Genomic DNA, 21,568 nt, shown 5'->3' on the forward strand with positions numbered 1-21,568 from the left:
CCTTCCCCTAACCAACGCCAATCCTCAAATACACATGGAAGAAAAGGGGAAAGAAACGGAGCTGATCGATCGAGTACAGTAAACCACTTACAGCGTGTTGGCGTGCTGGATGTCAGCTTCGAGAACTTTGATTGAGTCCTTGAACGATTTCCGCATGTAAACCATGAACATGTCCACCACAAATCATCCAGAAAAAAGGTGAGATTAAAACCCAAAACCCTTTCTTCCCGATGTCCATAAAAAATTTTGAAGAAGATCAGATTACCTGCTCGTGTTCCCTGGATTCGGTCCTGTTCGAGGAAGGACCTGCGCGGCAAGAACTAGCCGATGGTTCGGTTCTGTTGGAGGAAGAAGAACGCGCGCGCGGAAGGGTTCGATTCTGTTAGAGGAAGAAGAACGCGCGCGCGGAAGGGTTCGATCCTGGTGTCGAGGAAGAAGAACACGCGCGGATGGTTCGGTCCTGGTGTGTAGGAAGAAGAACGCTCGCGCTCGAGGAAGAAGAACGTGCGCGATCGGTCCTGGGTGTCGAGGAGGAAGAACGCTCGCGGAGGCTTCGGGTGTCGAGGAGGAAGAATAACGCTCGCGCACGCGACGGGAATAGGCGGGAGGAGGATTGCGCCGAGGGTAAAAAAAGCTTTTGACGAGCCGAAAGCTGGGGCCGCGGGATGGATATCGCGACCCGCTTTTCTTCCGCTTCAGCTTTGTTCTGCCGCGACGCTGAGAGCCAAACGATCGAATTTCGCGATTCCCTGCCGCGAAGTCGTAAAAAAGCAGCCCCAAACGGAGCCTTAGGCTAAATGATACTGATACTGACAAGGGATGTGATGTATCTGTGCACGATAAAAAAAATAATAAAGTTTTACCTTCGGGTGCAAATTTTGAGGGTATCTTTAGATACATTCTAAGGATAACATTCGAGTATATTTTTTAGGATACTTCGGGTATGAGAGTATTCTTGTTATGACTCTTAAAAAAGTAAAAAATGATAAATACTTAAATTGTTACAGAAATGGATAAAAAAATTAAAGTGAAAGTTCACAGTTTTAAAAAGTAATGAACTAAAATTTTTTCAGTAATTCATGAATAGCATTAACTTAATAATTTAATGCATATTAATATTATAATTGCTTACTAAATTAAATTTACTGTTAAATTTATTTCTCTTTCAGGAAAAGAAAAGTTATAGCCTGTTTGTTGATATGTTTGATAGGACATACTTGGTTTGTATGAGTAAAACTATAGCTGATATATAGTAGTTTATGATTTGATTGTAGTTTTTTTTGTACTATTTTTTTTTTTGGAACGTGATATATTGTTGTGTGGATTGAGATGTTCTACTTGCAAATTATTCTGTTATTTTTGGATGATTTAAATTTTCTTGTGTACTTGTGGTTTCATAGTGGTTCTTTTGTTTATTGGAAGTTGAAAAAAATAAATTTTTGTGGAAAGAAAATGAAATTTTACTACCATCTGACTGCAATTCCTAACTTGGGTAATTCTAAGCTATCAGGTTGTGTTGTGATATATTGAACATTTGTGACATTATTCATAACTCCCACATTCTCCTTAACATTGTTATTTTTTCTGAGCTTGAGATGGACACTGTAATAATGATCCATAATACTTCATATATTGTAATCGTATAAAACATATAAAAAAGACATGTAATGCAAAGAATCATGATTGTTGTATCAAACATGTATTTCATAAATTCATGTATAATCATAGTCATTTTCATAAGACTTAATCTAATTATAGGAATATCAATTGTAATTGTATATGCATCAACTTTTTTTATGTCATGGGCCATCACCCAACCTGAAGGATATATGAACTATTGATAAAAGTTGAGCTCCTCATAACAGAGCAGTTATCTATAGCCCCCGGAACCAATAGTTCCCTACATTCCGTCCCTATTTGATCCCAACGGTTCCCAAAGTTTCCTCTCCGTCTGAATACCAGGGTCCGCGAATTCTCTCTTATTATCATTCATATTTGTAAGTATTCATTTAATAATCTATCTATAATATCACTTGTGACATTTCTTAAATCATAATTTCTATAACAAACATTCATCATAAATATTTTATATATCATATGCATGAATCATAGCAAACACATATCTGCAACAATGATTCATAACCATATCAGATTTATAGCATAGTAAGATCATAGATACCGTCAGAGACAAATCTAATTTACATTCATACAGTTTGTCAATTGTGTTAAACATAATTGCTTGAAAAACCCATAGAGTTATTTCAATTAAGTTAGCACACAATTATTTTACCTGAGTTAATTAAGCAACTCTATGATAAGTATATCCAAGTCCGCCTCGAGCTCGCTGCTGAGTGTAAACAAGCTGTAATTTGTAATCCCTTTAAAATTCATGAAATTCATAATCGAGATCTTAATTTAACCCCAAATATGATTTTCATACTTTAACATGCCTCGAAAGGGCTTCTCGATGTAAATATGCTTCTTCGATTCTTTCTGTTGAAATCCCTCTTCATCCTTTCCTCTTAACACTTCTCCAACTCGTAAAATGGACCTACTGGATAGTATAGCTCTTGATTCGGCCCTCCAGCTGATTGCAATGACTCTCAGAGTTTAGTCCCTATATGAATATTAGGAGTTGGGAATCTCATTATTCCCTATCATCCGTACTTGCAAACATTCATATAATTGTCTACCTATAAAATCGTTTCTAACATTTTTTAAATCATAATTTTTATAACAAATATTCATGATAGACATTTTATATGTCATATATATGAATCATAGTAAATGAATAGATGCAAGCAATGATTTCATAAACATATCATATTCGTAACATAGTAAAATCATACTATCATATGAAATAAATTAAGTTTACTTTTTATGCAATTATTCATCCATCATATGTAGAAAATTCTAAATCCAATTGTGTTAAACATAATCACATTGAAACCTACAAAGAGTTATTTTTTCTGAAGTTAGCATAAGATTATTTCACATGAATCAACGGAGCAGCCCTATGATGAGTATCTCAAGCTTGGATTGAGTTTACCGCTTAGTGTAAATAACCTAAAAATCGTAATACCTTAAAAAAATTCTGAAATTCATAATTCAGATCTTAATTTAACCAAAAATATGGTTTTTATGCTTTAACTTTCCTCAAAAGAGCTTCTCGACTTAAATATGCTTTCTCAATACTTTCCTATTTCGATCTCTCTTCTTCCTTTCGTCTTAAGCCTTCCTTAACTCATGAAATGAAGAGTGTGTAGCTCTTGGTTCGATTGTCTCGTGTTGTTCCTGCAAAATTACAACAATAGGAAACCTATGAAGTTTTTGAATTCGTAGCAATTGTTAAAACGAAAATATAAGGAAATGAATGTATCAAATAACACGGAAATGAGATTCCATCTCACTAATCTCTTCTCGACGCTTCGAATCGAGGTTTGCGGCCTTCTTCCATGCATTTGTGCACATTTCTGACTCTAGCTACAGTGCTGGAGTCGCGGGTTCCTTTGACTGAGAAGATCAAACGTGGGGTAAGAGGGAGAAATGAAAAGGGTGCAAGATTTAAACGTGATCCCACAAAATTTCAAGCCGTTTGATTATATCCAATCGATGCATGTGAACATAAATGCTAAGGTGGTTGACTGGCTACAATAATTTAGGATTCATGATTAATTAAGTGTTTAATTATTTTAATTATCACATGATTATTTTACTTGAATCAATGCAGCAACCCTACGATGAGTATCCCCATGCTCGCCTCAAACTTACGGCGTAGTGGAAATAACATGAAATTCCTAGTTCCTTTAAAAATTAAGGAAATTCCTAATCGTGATCTTAATTTAACCCCAACTATGATTTATTGCTTTTAACTTGCCTTGTATGGTCTTCTCGACAAAAATTTGCTTCCCCGATACTTTTCTATTTTGCTCCCTCTTCTTCCTTTCCCTTTAGCCCTTCCCCAACTCGTGAAATGGACCTATCAGAGAGCATAGCTCTCGGTTTGATAGTCTTGTGGCTGTTCTTGGAAAGCTACAACTATAGGAAACACAAGGAATGTTTGAATTCACAACAAATGTTAAAACAGAAACATATGGAATTGAATGTCTCAAATAACACGGAAATGAGATTCCCACTTGCTAATTTCTTCATGGTGCTTCAAATCGAGGACTGCGGCCCTTTACTGTGTGTCTGCACACATTTCCAACTCTAGCTACAGTGCGACAATTTAACATGGGTACGAGGGGGAAATGAAAAGAGTGCAACAATTTAACGTGTTCCCACACAATTTCTAGCCGTCAATTTTATCCAACGGATGCATGTGCACATAAATGCGAAGATCGACTGACTACTTGACCTTAGATTCAGGATTAATTAAGAGTTTAATTAGTTTATTATATCAATATCTTATGATTTTTATTTCTCCCATCATATTAATAATTTATGTATATTGCTATATATCAAATTAATCAATTCAACGTTTAGAATTTTATAAAACTGACTCAATCAAATTTTGGAGAATGCAAAATTTGTGATATAATTTAAAATTTTTATATATTTTTTCAATTGGTTAGTCTTTATTTTTTGCTACTAGGAGGATATGAAACTGTTATGCACTTGCTCTTCAAACTTCTTCTGTGGAGCCTTTATAGTCTCCTGGTCAAGCCAATTGCTTTCGATGAGTTTTTTTGCTATTTGCCCGCATCCTCTGATAACTGCTTGAGCTGGTTCAAGTTCAAACATTGATTCTGCGGAATCAAGGGCTCTACTACCGACAACTCTCTTTTTCCACTTCCACCTAAAACAGGAAATCCGCTCCAAACTAATGATAAAACTTGAAACAGAACTTACTTAATGTTGATTTCTTTCTAGATTGAGATTAGTTTAAAAATTCTTGACAATTTTAAAGCTTACAAACTCATAATTACCAAACTACCCTTACAAAAAAATGATAAAAAATAAATGTTTTTATAAAAATGATTATTCTAAGTACTCTCTATACTAATTTTAATTAACCATGTCAATGATGTTTTGCCTTCACAATTTCTATGTTGGAAAATGTGGGGAACTAATCTTGAAACTATAAATCCCTAAATTATTATCCAAGCGATCAAAAAAACTTTCCTAACTAAATGTATTCGCACTAATTTGCTTCAATAAATGAGGAAATTAGGAAACTTGAACTCAAATTTAAAACCATATTTATTTGCTTTTCGTAGTTCATATTTATTGTGCTAGTTGAATGAAGAGCAATGAGAGGGAGGAGGATCCTAAGGGAGACATCTAATTATTGGCACTATATGAGAAAAAGTGGATACAAACATACAACGTAATTACAACAACTCTGCCCAAGTTTTCATTGGCTCGTTTGACTCTTGCTATAATAGCTCGAACTTTCACCCATCAAGCTATTTTTTAGCTTTGACCTAATGGCCTCACGATTTTGCCCCGTTGGCGTAACTTCCCAAGATGAGTGCCTTGGAGTGCTCCAAGACGAGCACTCTTGTTTTGGAATTCTAATAAAATTCCACTATTACACCAAAAGACGTCTTAATGTTTAAGAGTTTGGCTTCAATTTACTTGAGGGGTTTCTTGGTCTTCCTCACTTAAGTACCTGACATTCTCGTCAGCGCTCTATACCCAAGTTCATCCACCAAAAAGTCAAGACTCTAGAGCTAAAACCTACAAATTCAAGAGATGACTCCCACCATAGCACTTCGTCCCATCCAGGATTCAGGAGGTGCTATCATAGCATAACACTTTTTTCTGCATGACACTTAGTTCCCATCTTCTGGCTTGTGCAATGCTCTGATACCTTTTGTGACAAACCGAACTCTCACCCATCAAAATATTGTTCGCTTTGGCCTAGTGGCCTCACGGTTTTACCCCATTGGTGTAACTTCCTAAGAGGTCTCCCATTCTGAGAATGTTGCAGAACGGGCACACTTAACTTTGGAGTTCTTAACAAAATTCCACATTTACACCAAAAGATGTGATACTGGAATTAACTCGGACCACATTAGGAAAAGAAAATATTATTCCTGGAACCAAATAGATGGTTAAAATCAACACACTTAAAGGGGGAAATACAATACACACGACGCATAACTCACGTTAGGACGGATCTCGGGTGATGGTGTTAACGGTTAGGCGGCTCGGAGAAGTGGCATCAAGATAGGAAAGGGGTTTTTGGGGCTGTCGATGATGGGTGGCAACGGTTAGTGGTAGTTGGAACAGTAGGACAACATGGGGCGACAGTCCAAACAACAGTAGGTTGATGTTTGGGGCTGCTGGACAACAGGAATACAACAAAGGAAAGGTGTTGCGTGCTGCAACAACGAATGTGGAGGGCTGAGACAGTGAGAACGAGGGAAGAGAAGGTGCTCGAGTAGCTGTAATTGCAGATTACAACAATTGGGATCCCGTTGCGGGTGGCTGTAGCGAGGTACGTCAGGAGGGAGTGATATGAAAAGATGAGGAAGAGAATAAAGGAAGATAACCAAATCCTCGGGAGAGTGATATAGTTGGAGCACCACCCAATTCCTCAGATATAGCCCTTGAAGGGGAAAATGGACGCCGATGACTGTCAGGAAAGAAATCTTAAATAAAACTCACAAAAACCTACTAATTCAAACCCTAACACACACATATATAGGGAATGACTAAAAAGAAATGAAGGATAATAAGAAAGAATTAATAAGAACGGAAAACGAAACTGTTTTGGCTGCCCAAATCTCGTCTTCTGTTATTTGTTTTCCTGCAGTACTGTAGTAACTACAGTACCACGAGAAAACTTTGCAGGAAAGCACTCATGTGTAAAAACTATCAATGTTTAAGAGTTCTGCTTCGGCATACTTAAGGGGTTTCATAGTTGCATACTTTTGTGATCGCTTGCACTCTATCAGACACACTATTTGTTGAATCCAAATATGTTCGGGAGGCCTGCCTAAGGAATAAAGTGCTCGAAGGATGGTAGAGAGAGGGGAGAGCAATAACACAATAATGAACGGTAAATTTGCGCAACCCTTATTCATGAAATGACCCCCTATTTATAGGAATGAGTATTTGTACATTTACATGTTGTACCCCTAAAGTTCGTAGGTATGACGGGGGCACTTTGGTCTGTACATAAGTTTGACCCGTGGGGCCCATAGATGTGGCTGACCTGCTGTTCTTAGGCCAGATGGCGATATGGCCGGGTGGCCATAAGGCCGAGCGACTACGTGGTCGGGTGACCGCTGGGCCTGGTGATCATTTGCCGAAAGTGCACATCGACTGTCCTGGAGTTGGAGAAACCATTTCTTCTTCCCGATCTACTCGAGTTGGAAAGCGATTGGCTTGACCGGGCAGATTTGATCAGCTGGATCCTTTAGTGGTGATTCTTCCTCTTCCATTTGAGGTGCTTCGTTTCCACAGTACAGGGACTGGTCGGTTGAGCATGTAATCCTAAATCATCCTTGGTAGGCCCTGCGAGACCACGTCATCCCTCGCGTCACAGGTGACACAATTTTGACGTACACTATTGTTGTGCCCTAATAGCCTTCGCTTTGCATGACTGGCATATGCTAGAATGCCATTGTGCCCCTCTTGATCTCGATCGACTTTTTCATCTTGATTTCATTCAATTCTCGTGTGCTTCTACAAGCACTCATGCATTTCCACGAGCCTTATATGCATGCACTTGCTCTTTTGTGTATTGCCATATAAGCTTTCACTGAGTGGCCCTTTACGACCCACTTAGGGTTTTGATCATGACCTTTTTCTCGCTTGTTGACCACTCCCTTCTTCACTGGGTAACTTTCTTCCCCATTCTAGATCCTTGCCACCCTCATCCTTCCCTCTATTGGGATGCTCTTGCCACCTCTCATTCTCATAGTTCAATTCCTTCACAATTGCCTCTCTCTTTGGATATTCCTAGGTGTATGGACGTTCCACAATGTTGGCTTTTGTTTCACATGCTGATTGTTATTACTTGTTCAAAGACTCCTACCAACACTTCATTGGATATTGAGCTCCTATTGTTCAGGTTCATCATTTATATTGTGCTAAAGTGGTGGGTGGGTCAGTTATTTTAGGATTACACCCCTCGTTCTGCTCAATTTCCTTTATATTTTAATCCATACTCCATTCAATTGCAACATAACCAATCTTCTTTTTTTCAGGGGAAACTTGTGCTTATATTTTCTAATGTTAAAAGCTATGAGCTTGCTAGGTTGCTTTTTTGTCCATCTTCGGTAAATTGTCATTGGACCATCCTAATATTGGTGTCATTCATAAATTCTTGCTGGATATTTACTTTGTCAGTAACTTTTTAGTTAGATTAATTGATTTTTCAAACATCATTATAAGACTATCTCCAGATTTGTATCACACATGATTTTTTTCTGGACGTATATACCATATCAATGGCTTTTCAATGCCCATGCTCTAGTGGTCTACTAATTTTTCATTTTTTTTTATGCATGTACAATGGCTAATCACCCTTTTTTGGGTTGCTTTTTCACAGTTTCAATTTCATTTTATTAACCAATCCACTTTATACTAATTGAATTCTATCTTTAGTAAACCATTACATGTGGATGTTGCTACTGCTCGTCTTTCGAGGTCTTCTATTACCAGAGTTTTGGTTGAAATTTTATTTTGTCATTAGAAAATGAGGTGTGGATTGGCTGATAATCATGTAGTTATTAGCTTATGATAGTTTTTGAAGGCATCCTAGTTTTATTTTTGCTGCAAATTGTTTTGGGCAATATCTTTGACTATTTCAAAGCCCATTTGAATTTGAGACAATCAAACTTTTAGATGCAAGAAGGTCATTCAAATGGCCAGATGTTATTTTCTCCCACAATGGCTGCTGCTTCTATATCATCACTTCAGGCATGCTCTCTGAGTTTGGAACCAATTGGTTTTCTTAGAATTCTCGTTCTATTGCGCCTACCCTTGCCGGCCCTTTAAACACGGCTTCTACATCTTTTACAACTGAGAGTATAAATTTTGTTTCTTCAATTGTGGCTATTCTCTTCTCCCTCCTATTAGTCCGGACACAAATATTTATGATCTATAATCCAAATATTCTAATGGAAGTATTATGAGTCCTGACGTTTTGGTGCATTAGTGGTTTCAAATCTTTTTTATTAGATGCGAAGATAATTAGAATAAAATATATTATCACACTCTAGCTTTCGTCAGGCTTCAAGCAAGGTGATCCAATTGAGTTCTTGGTCTCTTAGTTTTTCAATGCTATGGGTTGCTTTATACTTTTGCTTTATGCTTTAAGTATTTGCTCTTTTGTATTTTGCTTTGTACTCTAGCAATTCTTGTTAATCACTCACGCTTTACTCGTTGATCTTTTTGTTATAATATCACCCTTTAAAAAAGTATAGTATTAGATACAGAGCGTAAGGTGACAACCCATTTTTGGCCCTAAGCAAAAGAAGAGAGTTTATCAAGAGTGAACATGGAAAAGCAGGTTTAGATGTGATGAGCAAGAAGAATGGGTTGGGAGATTAGGCAATTAATTTCCCAATAGACAGGACAATGAGTTTGGCTTCTGCCACTGCACATGACAGTGGTAACAGTGGTCTTTGAAGTTGTGTAGCTACTAGCAACAGTTCTTGTTAGTTTTGGAACAAGATTGGAAAGCGGTGAGTCGATAATGTGCTTCTGAATGTTCAAAGCTCTCCCCCACTCTGTTAAAGTTGATGGGAAAGTTGTCAGAGCTCCCCTAGCTGTCTGGCTTCTTTTATATGCGTTTACAATCATCAACTGTGAAGGGGCTTCAAATAAGTGGATGGTAGGAAACAGGAATTCAATTTTAGAATCATACTTTATTTCTGTATAGGGTTCATGTTTGTTGCGCTGTTGGGATGGACATGTTTCAGGATAGTTTCAATTTCTTACAGTCTGTTCTTGATTTGAGAACAACTTCTGAATTCAATTTATCTTTTTTTGTATTTCAGTCATGCTACTTCTTTTATCTTTTTCCTGCTTGTGTGATAAGCAGCTGCAAATTTGGTCCTAAGTATATGATCTAGATGTTCATTTACGTGATTACTTTCCAATGATGTTTTGATTGTTTGCATTTTCTTTTTATCAGGATAAAAAAGAATGGTGTTATGTTCCAGGATGTTGTAAAGTTTTGTGGTAGTCATAACCAGGAACAAATTCTTCAAAGCAGACAAACTTCAGCTTTTAACAATATGAACCTGGCCAGTATGGATCCTCAACTGGATTCACAAGGAGATCAAAATGATACGGTTCTTTCTATTAGGGGCACAATCCATATTGAAACTTCAAGTAAAAGAATGAAAGAAAACGGCAAGAGAAAACGTTCTAATAAACTTCAGGGCTCAAAGTATCCATGCGTACCCAGTGCTGCATCCTTATATTATTGAAGTTACTTTTTTCTTATATAATTCTGTAGTAATTGCAATTTACTATTGCTGTTGCTTTGTGTAGTAATACTTTGGCTGGTAAAAATTCTCAACGAGATTCACTAGGAGATGAAGAGAATGTTGGTCTTCATGGAAATAAGGCACGCAAGGAAAACACTTCAAATGAAATGGTGAAAGCAAAGCGCAAGAAAAAAATCTCTGGTGAACTTCAAACTACAGAGTAAGAATTATGCTGCTTTTTTATGCTAATCCATTATTTTCTTTTTGCTTTTAAGTATACTGTTTAGTAAACTTTATTCACTTTCATTTTTTCTGTGAATTATAGTACTTCAGCAAATAGGGATTTTCAAGCAGATTCACAGATAGATAAAGGTGATTTGGGTCTTTCCATCCCACACATCGACACATCAAGTGAGATAAAGCTGATCATAAAGGGAAAACATAAACTTCAGGGCTCAGCGTATGTGCATTTCACAAAAGCAGCAACTCTTATGTTGTTCATTCTCTTCTTTCTTTGTTTTATTTTAATAAATTTAAATTACTCCTGTTATTTTTGTGAATAGTGATACTTTGTCTATTAAGGATTCTCAAGGATTTCTAAATAATAGTCTTCATGAGAACATAGATCACATGGAAGCTGCATCAAATGAAATAAATCCTATGAAGTATAAGAGAAAACATTCTGACAAATTTCGGGCCTAGTATAAATTGTTATGTGATCAACATTTTCTTTTTTCTTCAGTCATATCTTTTAGTAGTTTTTGATCATTCTTGTTGTTGCTGTCTAGAGTAGTTATTTGAAAAAAAGGAGTTCTCGAGGAGATTCCCAAGATGGAGATTTGTGGCTTCCTAACGGAAAGACAACACATCAGGAAATTGTATGTAAATTGAAAAATGCAAAGCACCGAGGAAAACATTCATGTAGACCTCTGGGCTCAGAGTAAGTATCCTGAAGTCGGGTCGCTTATGTTGATCTAGCTGTTTAAGGTTTAGGTTTATTTATTGTGACTGCAAAGTATGTGAATCTAAGTTCTGTAAATGGTCACATTTATGTGATTTATGATAATATATTTTTAGTATCTAAGAACTCAATTCTGTGAACTAAGTTGTTATGCTTTTCTGGGCTGCATTTTTTTGTTTACCCGCCTTCTCTATTTATTTTTTATTTTAAGCACCATCCTAATTTTTATCTCATTAAGTTATTATTCAGTTGCTATTAAACAAAAAATATAAAACTGGTGGTGAAGTTCTAGCATCAAGATTAAAATTTACCTCTTACCTTTTTGAAGATGATTTTCAAGATTGTGAGCTCAGTTTCAACCAAACAAATGAGATTCAATCACTTCTAGAACTTTACAATGAAGGTGGTTTACCCTAATAGTTTTAGATTACTACTGTTTTTATTTGAACAGTGATACTTTGGCTATTAAGGATTTTCAAGGATATTCAAACTGTGATGAAGAGAATATTGTTTTTCATGGGGATATTGTGAGTTTGAGAACCGCATCCTATGAAATGATGAATGAAAAGAGCAAGGAAAACCACACTAGTAAACATCAAGCCTCAGAGTATGCATGATACAGCTTCGTTTAAGCTTATTTATATTTTCCCTTTTTTTCGCATTTAAGTTTATTTTTTAATTTTTGATCACCCTTGCTATTGATTTGAATGGTAATGCTTTGGCAATTAGGTATTCTCAAAGAGTTTCGCCTGGAGATAAGAAGGAAGTTGGTCTTCCTAATGGGAATATAGCACATACAGAAACACCAAGAGAAATAACAAGTTTAATCAAGAGAAAACATTCCAATAAGCTTCAGCCGTCAGAGTATGCGGTTGTCATTTAATATATCATATCTAATGCTGTCATTTTTTAGTAATTTTTTGTTAATGTTTAATCACTGCATTGTTGTTGTTTTGCTGTTTTATGGTAAATATTATGTCTTTTGTAAACAAATTATGCTTGCTTTTAGTGATTTCTAAAATAATTTGGCTTATGAAATCTATGCCTTTTTTAATTTGTTCTGGACGAAGTGCTTCAATACAGTTTTCTATTTTTCATATTCTTGCTGCTGTGTTTTCTTGGAGGGAGGGTACTTAATGTTTCTTGTAATTTCAATATATAAGGCAAGAATATCTGAAAACAGTCTAGGAGGATCCATCATGGATTGAGTAGTCTTTATTAGTGTAAATAATTGAGATTTTTTGTGGGCTCTGAAAATTTTTGCATGACATTTATGTTTTTTCTTGAGCGATTTTGGGTTAAAATTTTAATATGAATTTTAGGAAGTTTTTTATTTTAGAATATTCTATTATTAGGTATTTTCTATATCTAAAACGTAGCATTATTGGTATGTCATAATTAATGTTCTCTTTTTATTATCTTCGGGAGTTATGGCTGATTTTATTACCTTTATGATGTGGGAGCGATCCCACTCTATTTATCTTGTAACTATTTTCTATGAAATTGAAGAAAAATAATTATTTTATTTCTTCCAAAAGTTACATGTTATCAGAGCTTTTGGTTTTGCGACGCCAAAGCTCCATATCACAAAAAAAAGGCTTTACGTGATTCCGTTATGGGCTTTGTGGAAGACTAAGGCTCTAGATTGAAGAAAGACTGCACGTAATCTCGTCGTTGACTTCACTACTCTCTTGCGAATCACAAGGATTGGTCACGAAGGAACTTTCATACAAATTGAGTTCGAAACCCTCGGTCGTATGTCTGGGAGTTTCGTTTCACTCTGCTTCTACCCACGATCATTACGCTCTGTGCTAGGGCTTGAACTTCCATCTGAGAGTTCCGTCTGTGAGTTCTGCTGGGCCGCTCACAACTTTTCTCTAGCAAGTTCCGCTCCTTCTACATTTCTTCTCTGGGAAGTTTCGCTTCTTTAATGATTTCTTTCTTTGTTACGCATGGCTACTACTGGAACCGAGCTCCTCGCATTGAGTTTGTACCAGAATCAAACCTCTTTTTTCTCCACTGCTTGTTTGCTACACGTCTCATATTTTGAGGATGTCGTATAAGTCTGTAATGTTGTTCAGAGTCTAGAAAAATCTTACCTCATCGGATTGTTCCAGTAATTTCACAACCATACTATCTCACCTTTACGACTCTCATGGCTGTATTGGTAGGGTATTATTCCCATAACTCACCTCCTCATCCCACAATTATAAAACTCAATGGGCATAACTACCTAAAGTGGGTTCAATGCATAAAATTGGTGACAATTGATAGTAGAAGAAAAATTAGGTATTTAACATGAGAAAATTCAAAACCTATTATTGGCAATCCTAAATTGAAAAAATGGTAGCATGAAAATTCTCTGATTATGGTTTGGCTCATCAACTCTATGGATCGTATCATAGGAAAGTCATATCTATTCCTTCCCACCGCTCGAGATATTTGGGAGTTTGTTTGAGATCTCTATTCAGACTTAGAGAATTGTTCCCAAATTTATGAATTGAAAACTCGACTTCGAAAATCAAAATAAAATGACCATGATGTCACTACGTATTACAAAGAGTTGGTAGCATTATAGCAGAAACTTGTGAATGCTATGATGACATGTGGGAGAATTCAAATGATTATGTTCACTACAGAAAAAGAGAAGAAACAATCGAGTCTAAATGCTCCCTGCCAACCTTAATTGGAGTTTGGATAAAGCCTGAGGTCGCATTCTTTGTAGGAAACCCTTAACCTTTATTCATGGGCTCGCATGCAAGCCAAGAACTTATATGTCTTAGATACGCTTCTTCAAGTAATGCTGAATTTCATGAATGATTGACAATAACACTATGATGATGAGTTGTTTCTAGTCACATCCATTATTTTTTAACCATAGACGGTCATGCTTTGTGCCTTTGAACCATTTTGTGAAAATGGTATGGCCAAACCTCTACTTGTAAATGAATTGGTGTTCATCTCAAAAACACATTGTTGATGCGTATTTTCAACTCCATATGCTAAGGATAACTAAGATGAGACAACCTATGACTATTAATTAGGCTCCATGGATATTATTTCTTATGGCCTTCTAATGATCTATTAGGTCTATTTGTAATACCTAGGACAACAAAAAAGTGAGATCTTGATCAATTTGACCTCCGTCCCACCATGATTCCTCTATTTATTAAAGTCATAAGTATCAAATCCACGATTAAATTATTTACCTTACCATTCTTCTTCATTGTGAATGCTCTTCTATGAGTGAAGAGGTTAATGAAGTATAGAGTCGTTCATTTATGGGATGTTTCAGCTCAATATCTAAATTAAGCCTACACCTTTGGGGGAAGAATGATTGAAGCAAACCTAATCCACCTTTAATAGAAACTACTCTTAAATTTCCTTGCACTTTGAGGAGGCTTAAATTAAAGGGTGTTTCTTTTCACGAGTGATCATATTCTAATGATATACATCCTACACTCTAAATGTAGACTTGTTAGCTAAGCTTAAGACAGAGTTACTAAACAGGCTCAAAGAGAACTCATTAGCCAATTTCGTAGTAGATTTACTTGCTAGGATCAACACAAACCAATGCGCTAGTTCAAGGAAGACTTGATCACCAAACTTATAAAGGATTCTCTATACTCATTGTGAATTCGTTGAACTAAAAGAGATCAACTAGTCTTTTGAACCTCTGAGGTACCCAACAACTTCCACTAAAGGAACTAGCAGCTATATGTAATGTAGGCGTGAACACGCTGAATCGAAATGCTGGCGGGGAAGCGCTGAATTGGCGCTGAACCCTTGGGGCAAAAGCTTTGGACTGGTTCAGTTCCCATGTTTTGAAAGTGCCGCCCAAAGGATTGGGTCACTCAGTTGCCTAATAGTTTTTATATATTGTTTGTGCATGTCTAGGGTTAGCTTTTCTCATGTTTTTTATCAGCTCTGTTGATGGCATCTAGGTTTCTCCCTTCTAGGGATATATCCCAGAGCTAGTGGTGCTTCTGCTGTATCTCATTTTGAGGTAGTTATTCTCCTCCAAGGTTTGAGTGATACTACTATTGTATCTAATTCCCAGAGTGTTAATTATCCTGCCCAATTCCTCCGTCCCTCCATCTTCATTGCCACACATTTCTCCCATTATAGGTTGCCTGATAGCATCTCTTTTCCGTCCTCACTATAGTTCCTCACTACCCAACCACCCTTCTTGCTGCCGCTGCCCAAGGACAACCCTCTTTTTGTTGCCCTATTCTTCCCCACACTACCCAGTTTTGTCGCTGTCATTCCCCCTTACCGCTGCCATTGGGGTTGCCTGCTATTCTGGCCTCTTGCATCGCATCCCAACAGCTTAGATGTTGTTTCTGCCGCCCCCTGGTGCTGCCAGTTCTTTTCTAGTCGTCCAAACCCATTCCCCGTGCCACCTCACTGCTGTCCCAACTGCTGGAACCATCACTCTGTAGCCTAGCTGCTACTCCCACCGCCCAGAACCTTCTCTGGCCTCTGTTTCTTCACTGTTCAGTCCAACTATCCGCTTGCTACCGCCTCTCTAAATCCCCTAACAATCACCGCCACCACTCGAGATCCACCCTAGCTTTGTGTCCTTAGTCATTTTGTTATTTCATATTTCAACGTGTCTCGTGTTGTTTGTTGTTGTTTTTTCTGCCAAAGTGTGTTGGTTTTACCCGCTTTTGCTTTCCATAGTAATATTTACTTTTTCTATTGTGGTTTGGGTTAACTCGGATATCATTTGGTATTATGGCTAGTCTAAACCCTAATCCTATCCTAGGGTTTCTATAGCATCCACCATACCCAAACTACGTCCACCCCTCAAGAAAAAAATTTCCCCTCATCCATTCAAGCCATCATTACACCATACATCGCCCTTATCTACACCCTTAACCATATTTACGCCATCGAAGATTTAATTGCCAAAGACTAGAATAGGTGGATATGTCATGATGTTGTTTATAAGAAATCCACAAAAGGATATCCAGGAACCTTCTATAGAGGAGGCGGGGTTGAAATTCTCCAATTGCAATAGAGGTTGTTTGCCGCTTTCAAGAGGAGGCCAATCAAAAGGGTCATTCATAGCGATAACGATGACTTGCTAAATCAAAGAAATGGAGTGAATCTCTTCTAGCATATGAATGCCAAGGATGAATCTCTACCCCAAAAAATTGACCTAAAATATCTGAGAGGTCAAAATTTGAAAGGTGAATTTGCCTCATTTTGACAATCACTTAGATCTAGATGAATTCATTGAGTAACTGCAGATTGTAACTTTTCTTTGAGTACCAGGACTTCCCATTGGACTGAATAGTGAAACTAGCTACGAGCAAGTTAAAGAAAAGTGCATTGTTTTGGTGGGAAATCGTGAAGCACATATGCCAACATCATGGAAAAGACAAGATGAATACCTGATTCAAGAGGAAACCGGAGACGTAGTACTAGTACCTATCATTTCATTACAGACAGGATGTGTAAAACCTAACTTCAAATTTGGAGCGATAACTGCCAGATAACCGCCACATCAAGCAATATGAGTGAACCCAACAGAACTTCTAAGCCTATTTCACTTGAGGAGACACTTTTTCAGAGTCGATAATAGGTGTAACTAATTCTTATTCCCCAAATCTGTCTCAGACAGGAAGTGTTTGACGTGCTACGAATTTGGGCATATTGAATTAGATTGCACAACTTGGGGAATGATTTATTCCACTGGGTAGGGTGTTGGTCAAGAAATGAGCAATGACATAGTTCACATTGAAGAAAATGAGGACACAAAAAAGGAGTATTAGCTGCCAACCAACGAGAAAGTTTTTCCATCGATTCCAATTGAACCAAAGAGAGAGATTCTTGTTGAGTTAACAGTAGTTGTTCTAGAATTAGTTATTTCAAGGTAATGGATGTCCATGCAAGATTGTGGTGCCTTGAAATACAGTTTTGCAGGTGTTGAGAGGAGCATCAACGGGCCTGATATTGGATTTCCAAAAGAGTCATGAGTTTGAGGAGCCAATAATAGACATAAAATAACCTTAGATAAGAGGATTTCAGAATTTTTAGATACATAAATTACCTCTTGAGCTGCCCCTAGTTAAAGAGGTCCATCATATCATATCAGAGATGAGACTCTTTTATTCTACTTATGGAAGATCGTAGGGAGTCATTGGGGTATTCAATTCAGCTTAGCCGTGTGCCCACCAATAGATGGTCACATGAGGGATCAACCACAACTTTAGAAATTGTCTTAGGAGCTTAGTGGGAAAGAAAATTCTTCAATATGATACAGGTCCTTTTAAAAATAAAGAAGAGGTTTTTCCTGAGTAGTTGCTAGTGAGAGTGATGCAACCTGCCATAAATTTCATCACATTATTGATTTCTTCTCATATACTTATGTATCAGATACGTCCAATGGGGCACGAGAAGTGGGAGGAACAGTTTACAGATGTAGTGGCTTAATATCTGATTAATGTGAATACTCGTTTATCTACAGTGTCAGCTTTGATTGTGCCAAAAGAGGATGTGTATTTATTCTATCAAGTCGTGCTTTTGAATGATAACATTGATATGATTGACTTACCGGGAGATTGCAATAGCTCCGCCACTTTCAACGTATCCATCTTGATTTAATAATATGAGGAAATAAAAGCTTCGACGGATGAGTTTCCCCAACCATGGGAGACTGACACGGGTGTAGAAACGCTGGATGCGGGTGTAGAAGCACTCGACACGGGAGTAGATGCACTGGATGCGGATGTGGATACGCTGGATCGAGTGGGAAAGCGCTGAACTGACGTTTCAATCTTGTAGCAAAAGCTTTAGACCAGTTCGTTCCTAGTTTCTGAAAGTGCTGCCCAAAGGAGTTGGCCACTCCTTAGTTGCCTAGTAGTATTTATATGTTTTATTGTGTGCCTTGGGTCCATTTTTTTCATATTCTCTGTCAGGTTAGCCATCAACATCTAGGTTTCTCCCTTATATGGTTGTATTTTAGGGCGAGTGGTGCTTCGACTATATCTCGTTTCTAGGTGGTAATTCTCTTCTACGGCATGTTTGGTGCTTCAACTGTATCTTATTCCCGAGATGGCATTTATCTTCCCCAAGTCCACATCCCTCTTGTCAGCGCCACACATTTCTTCTTGCTGCAGGCCGTCCGAGAACTGTCCTTTGCTGTCCTCGCATAGGTCCTCTCTATCCCGCCGCCATTCTCGCTGCTGCAGCCCTCCTTTGCTGTTTTATACTTCCCTGCACTCCTCGCTGCTGTCGTCGTCATTCCCCCTCTCGCTGCCACCTCAAACATCGCCTATTCGCTGGTCGCTTGCTATTCCGGCCGCCTGCATCCCATCCTTGCTGCCTAGCTGCTGTTCCTGCCCTTGCCCTGTGCGGCCAGTTCTGTTTCAGCAGCCCAAATCTATCCCGTGCCACCTTGCTGCTGTCCCAGCTGCTGGAACCACCATCCTGCAGCCTAGCTGCTATTTCCTCCTCTCAGAACCACCCCTAGCTGCTGTTTCTTCATCACCTACCTCTTTGCTACTTCATTTCTATGCCCCCTAACAACCACCACCACCACCCACCCGAGATCCAACTTAGCCGTGTGTTGTGAGTCGTGTTATTGTTATTTCATATTTCAGCATTTTTTGTGTTGTTTTTTTTGCTGTTCTTCTTATCAAAGTGTGCTGGTTGTACCCCACTTGTTTGGATTAACTCTTGCATCAATATGACTAGCTGGCCGAGTATAAATATGAGTCCTCATGCTACACCTCTTCTATATTTTACAAGATGTAACTGATTTGTCTCACTATGAACCATTTGATTTAGTATGTTATGTAGCTCTCAAATCCCCATCGTCTTTTTTAATGGGGTTTCATTATGAGAGACAGGGTTATGCGATTTTGCTGTTGTAACTTGGCCTAGAATAAATGTAATATTATGGTTTATAGGGTATTGTTCTACTACTTTCCCTCTGCTCTTCTCTCTTCTAGTGTCTCTGCTTCTCTTTTGTCATTGTACTAAGTAGGGTTCTAGTGTAATCTACGGATAAAAAAAATTAGGATTCAATAATAGAATCCTCAAAGAGAATGAATGGGAATAATGATTGATAGTTAATGACTCTTAATACTAGAAAAGTAACTGAAATTGAAGACTTGAATTTTATTAACTACTAACCTCCGGTGTGGTTTGCTTGTCAATCAGTATGACTTGAAGTTGCATGAATGGATTTGAAAATTAAAAACTGAATAAGCTAGCAAAGAGCAATTTCTGGAGATTAAATTAGACAGATTCGATGAAGAATAATATGCATCCAAATGACATACAATAGTAAAGAAATGTTTACTGATTCAAGGACCAAACAAATTTCTTTGTAGTTAGCAGACCTAAGAAAATTTGCTCAAAAAGGAAATGCTAATACTCTCAAGTTTTTCGACACTATCTGAAAAACGTTATGTAAGTAATTTATTTATTTATTTATCTTTTTTCAAGGGGAAAAATACTCTGCTACCTTAACCACAATCTTTATTTTCACTTCGGTTCTATTATCATGTCACTTTGTTAGTTTCTAATTTCCTTTCACTACAAATGATTTGAGGATGGTTCATGTGGCAAAAATTGCCATATATGTATTTATTGCTCATGAATTTCGTCTTGTAAGTCCAGTACAACAACAACAACAACAAAGCCTTACTGCCACCACGTGGGGTCGGCTACATGAATCCTTTTTCTCCATTGCGTCCTATTGAGTGTCATATTTTATTTTAGTTCTAATAAATTAAGATCATTTTTTATACAATAAGCCCAGTTCTTCTTAAGTCTAACTCTGTCTTATAAGTCCAGTAAATGAGAAATTTCACTTTGTGCAGGAACGAATCCAAGGGAAATGATGATGGACATGAGCCAAAGATCAATGCTACTGGTGATGTGAGGAAGGTTTGTAATTAATATTCATCTATGATTCTATCCCTTGATGTGGACTTCTTACATAGCTAAATTACTTTTACTGTGCTACTCATTGAACATTTTTGTGCTTAAGTTTCATGTATGCTTTAGTTAAAAATTAGAACTTCCACAAAACATGCTAAATGATGTTTGGGCTAGGTTCTGGGTGATTCTGGAGTTTTAAAGTTAATTTTTATAGAACTACAATTAGGCCTGTAATGTCGTGTGAATCTGAATATTGAGATGTAAATTGTCATTAAAATCTAAGTTTAATATAACAAAAATGAAAATATTTAAGATGATGTGTAGCACAATCAAAAAGGATAAATTAAGAAATAATTATATCAGAAATAATTTGTGTCAGCTATTGAATCTATCATGATTGAAAGTAGACTTAGGTTACAACAAAGTGTAAAAAATGAGTTTTTTAAAGATAATAAAATTAGTTTCAAAAGATTATAAGAAAAAGCGTCAGGTATTAATCATATGGATAAAAAAAACTGTTTAAAATTATTTGTGAAGAATATATTTAATGTGTAAGACTGTACTTATAAATGAAAAACTAGAATTCATAATTCTGACCCCAAACCGTTGAAAGGCTTTTGATGGTATAGATTATTTAAACCAAGAAATTTTTCCATTCTAAATTAATATCATGTTATTAGCCAACATTATTCAATATCTTGCAATATATGTCGTATTTTTTGAGCTCAAGTATTTTTAGAGCATCTTGTTTAGAATTATCTACCCTATTTTCTATTCGTAGCTGTGCGACAATACAAATAAGAATCTGCAATTTTACAATTGTATATGAAAAATCTTTAGTATTCTTTAATCAATATTTTTTTCCCACTAGTTAGTATTAAAACATTTGCTTTTGTTCACACACTGCATAACTGGATACTGCTAGAATCCGTGGATTTCATTCTGTCCGCTAGCACGTATCTTGAGAGCTTCAATGCTTTTCATTTAGTATAGTGATTCAAGATATTATTCTTTTCTCCCTTGCATCATTAAATTCAATAAAACTCTAGTATATATATCGTTAATGATTTGAATATAAATCATTTCAACACTTTTCTTTTCTAGAACCCTCCAAAGAACTTCTTTTGGAACCTTATCTTAAGCATTCGCTAAATCAATAAAAATCATATATAAGTTCTTCTTACTCTCTTTGTAGTTTTCCTTCAAACCTATCAATAAACGTATAACTTCCATAGTAGCTTTGCCTAACATTAATCCAAACTAATTATGAAAATTTATTGTATCGCATTTTAACTTATGTTCAATTACTCTTTCC

The 21,568-nt window shown here is 36.9% G+C and overlaps 1 protein-coding gene across 5 annotated transcripts in view; it reads left to right on the forward strand.

Annotated features, from left to right (window-relative positions):
* Positions 1-21,568, forward strand: part of LOC110030306 (coilin-like) — a 105,886-nt gene that overhangs the window by 26,370 nt on the left and 57,948 nt on the right. For 2 of the 5 annotated variants that reach the window (XM_020732953.1, XM_020732957.1), the window contains 7 exons: positions 10,097-10,354; positions 10,459-10,614; positions 10,720-10,854; positions 11,188-11,334; positions 11,807-11,962; positions 12,085-12,219; positions 20,193-20,259. In XM_020732953.1, the coding sequence (XP_020588612.1) occupies positions 10,097-10,354; positions 10,459-10,614; positions 10,720-10,854; positions 11,188-11,334; positions 11,807-11,962; positions 12,085-12,219; positions 20,193-20,259 (1,054 nt within the window). The remainder of the gene's footprint in view (positions 1-10,096; positions 10,355-10,458; positions 10,615-10,719; positions 10,855-11,187; positions 11,335-11,806; positions 11,963-12,084; positions 12,220-20,192; positions 20,260-21,568) is intronic. The other 3 variants (XM_020732956.1, XM_020732955.1, XM_020732958.1) reach the window with 3 other exon arrangements.

The sequence above is a fragment of the Phalaenopsis equestris genome, unplaced genomic scaffold, assembly GCF_001263595.1.
Source record: "Phalaenopsis equestris unplaced genomic scaffold, ASM126359v1 Scaffold000697, whole genome shotgun sequence".
Taxonomy (NCBI): domain Eukaryota; kingdom Viridiplantae; phylum Streptophyta; class Magnoliopsida; order Asparagales; family Orchidaceae; genus Phalaenopsis; species Phalaenopsis equestris.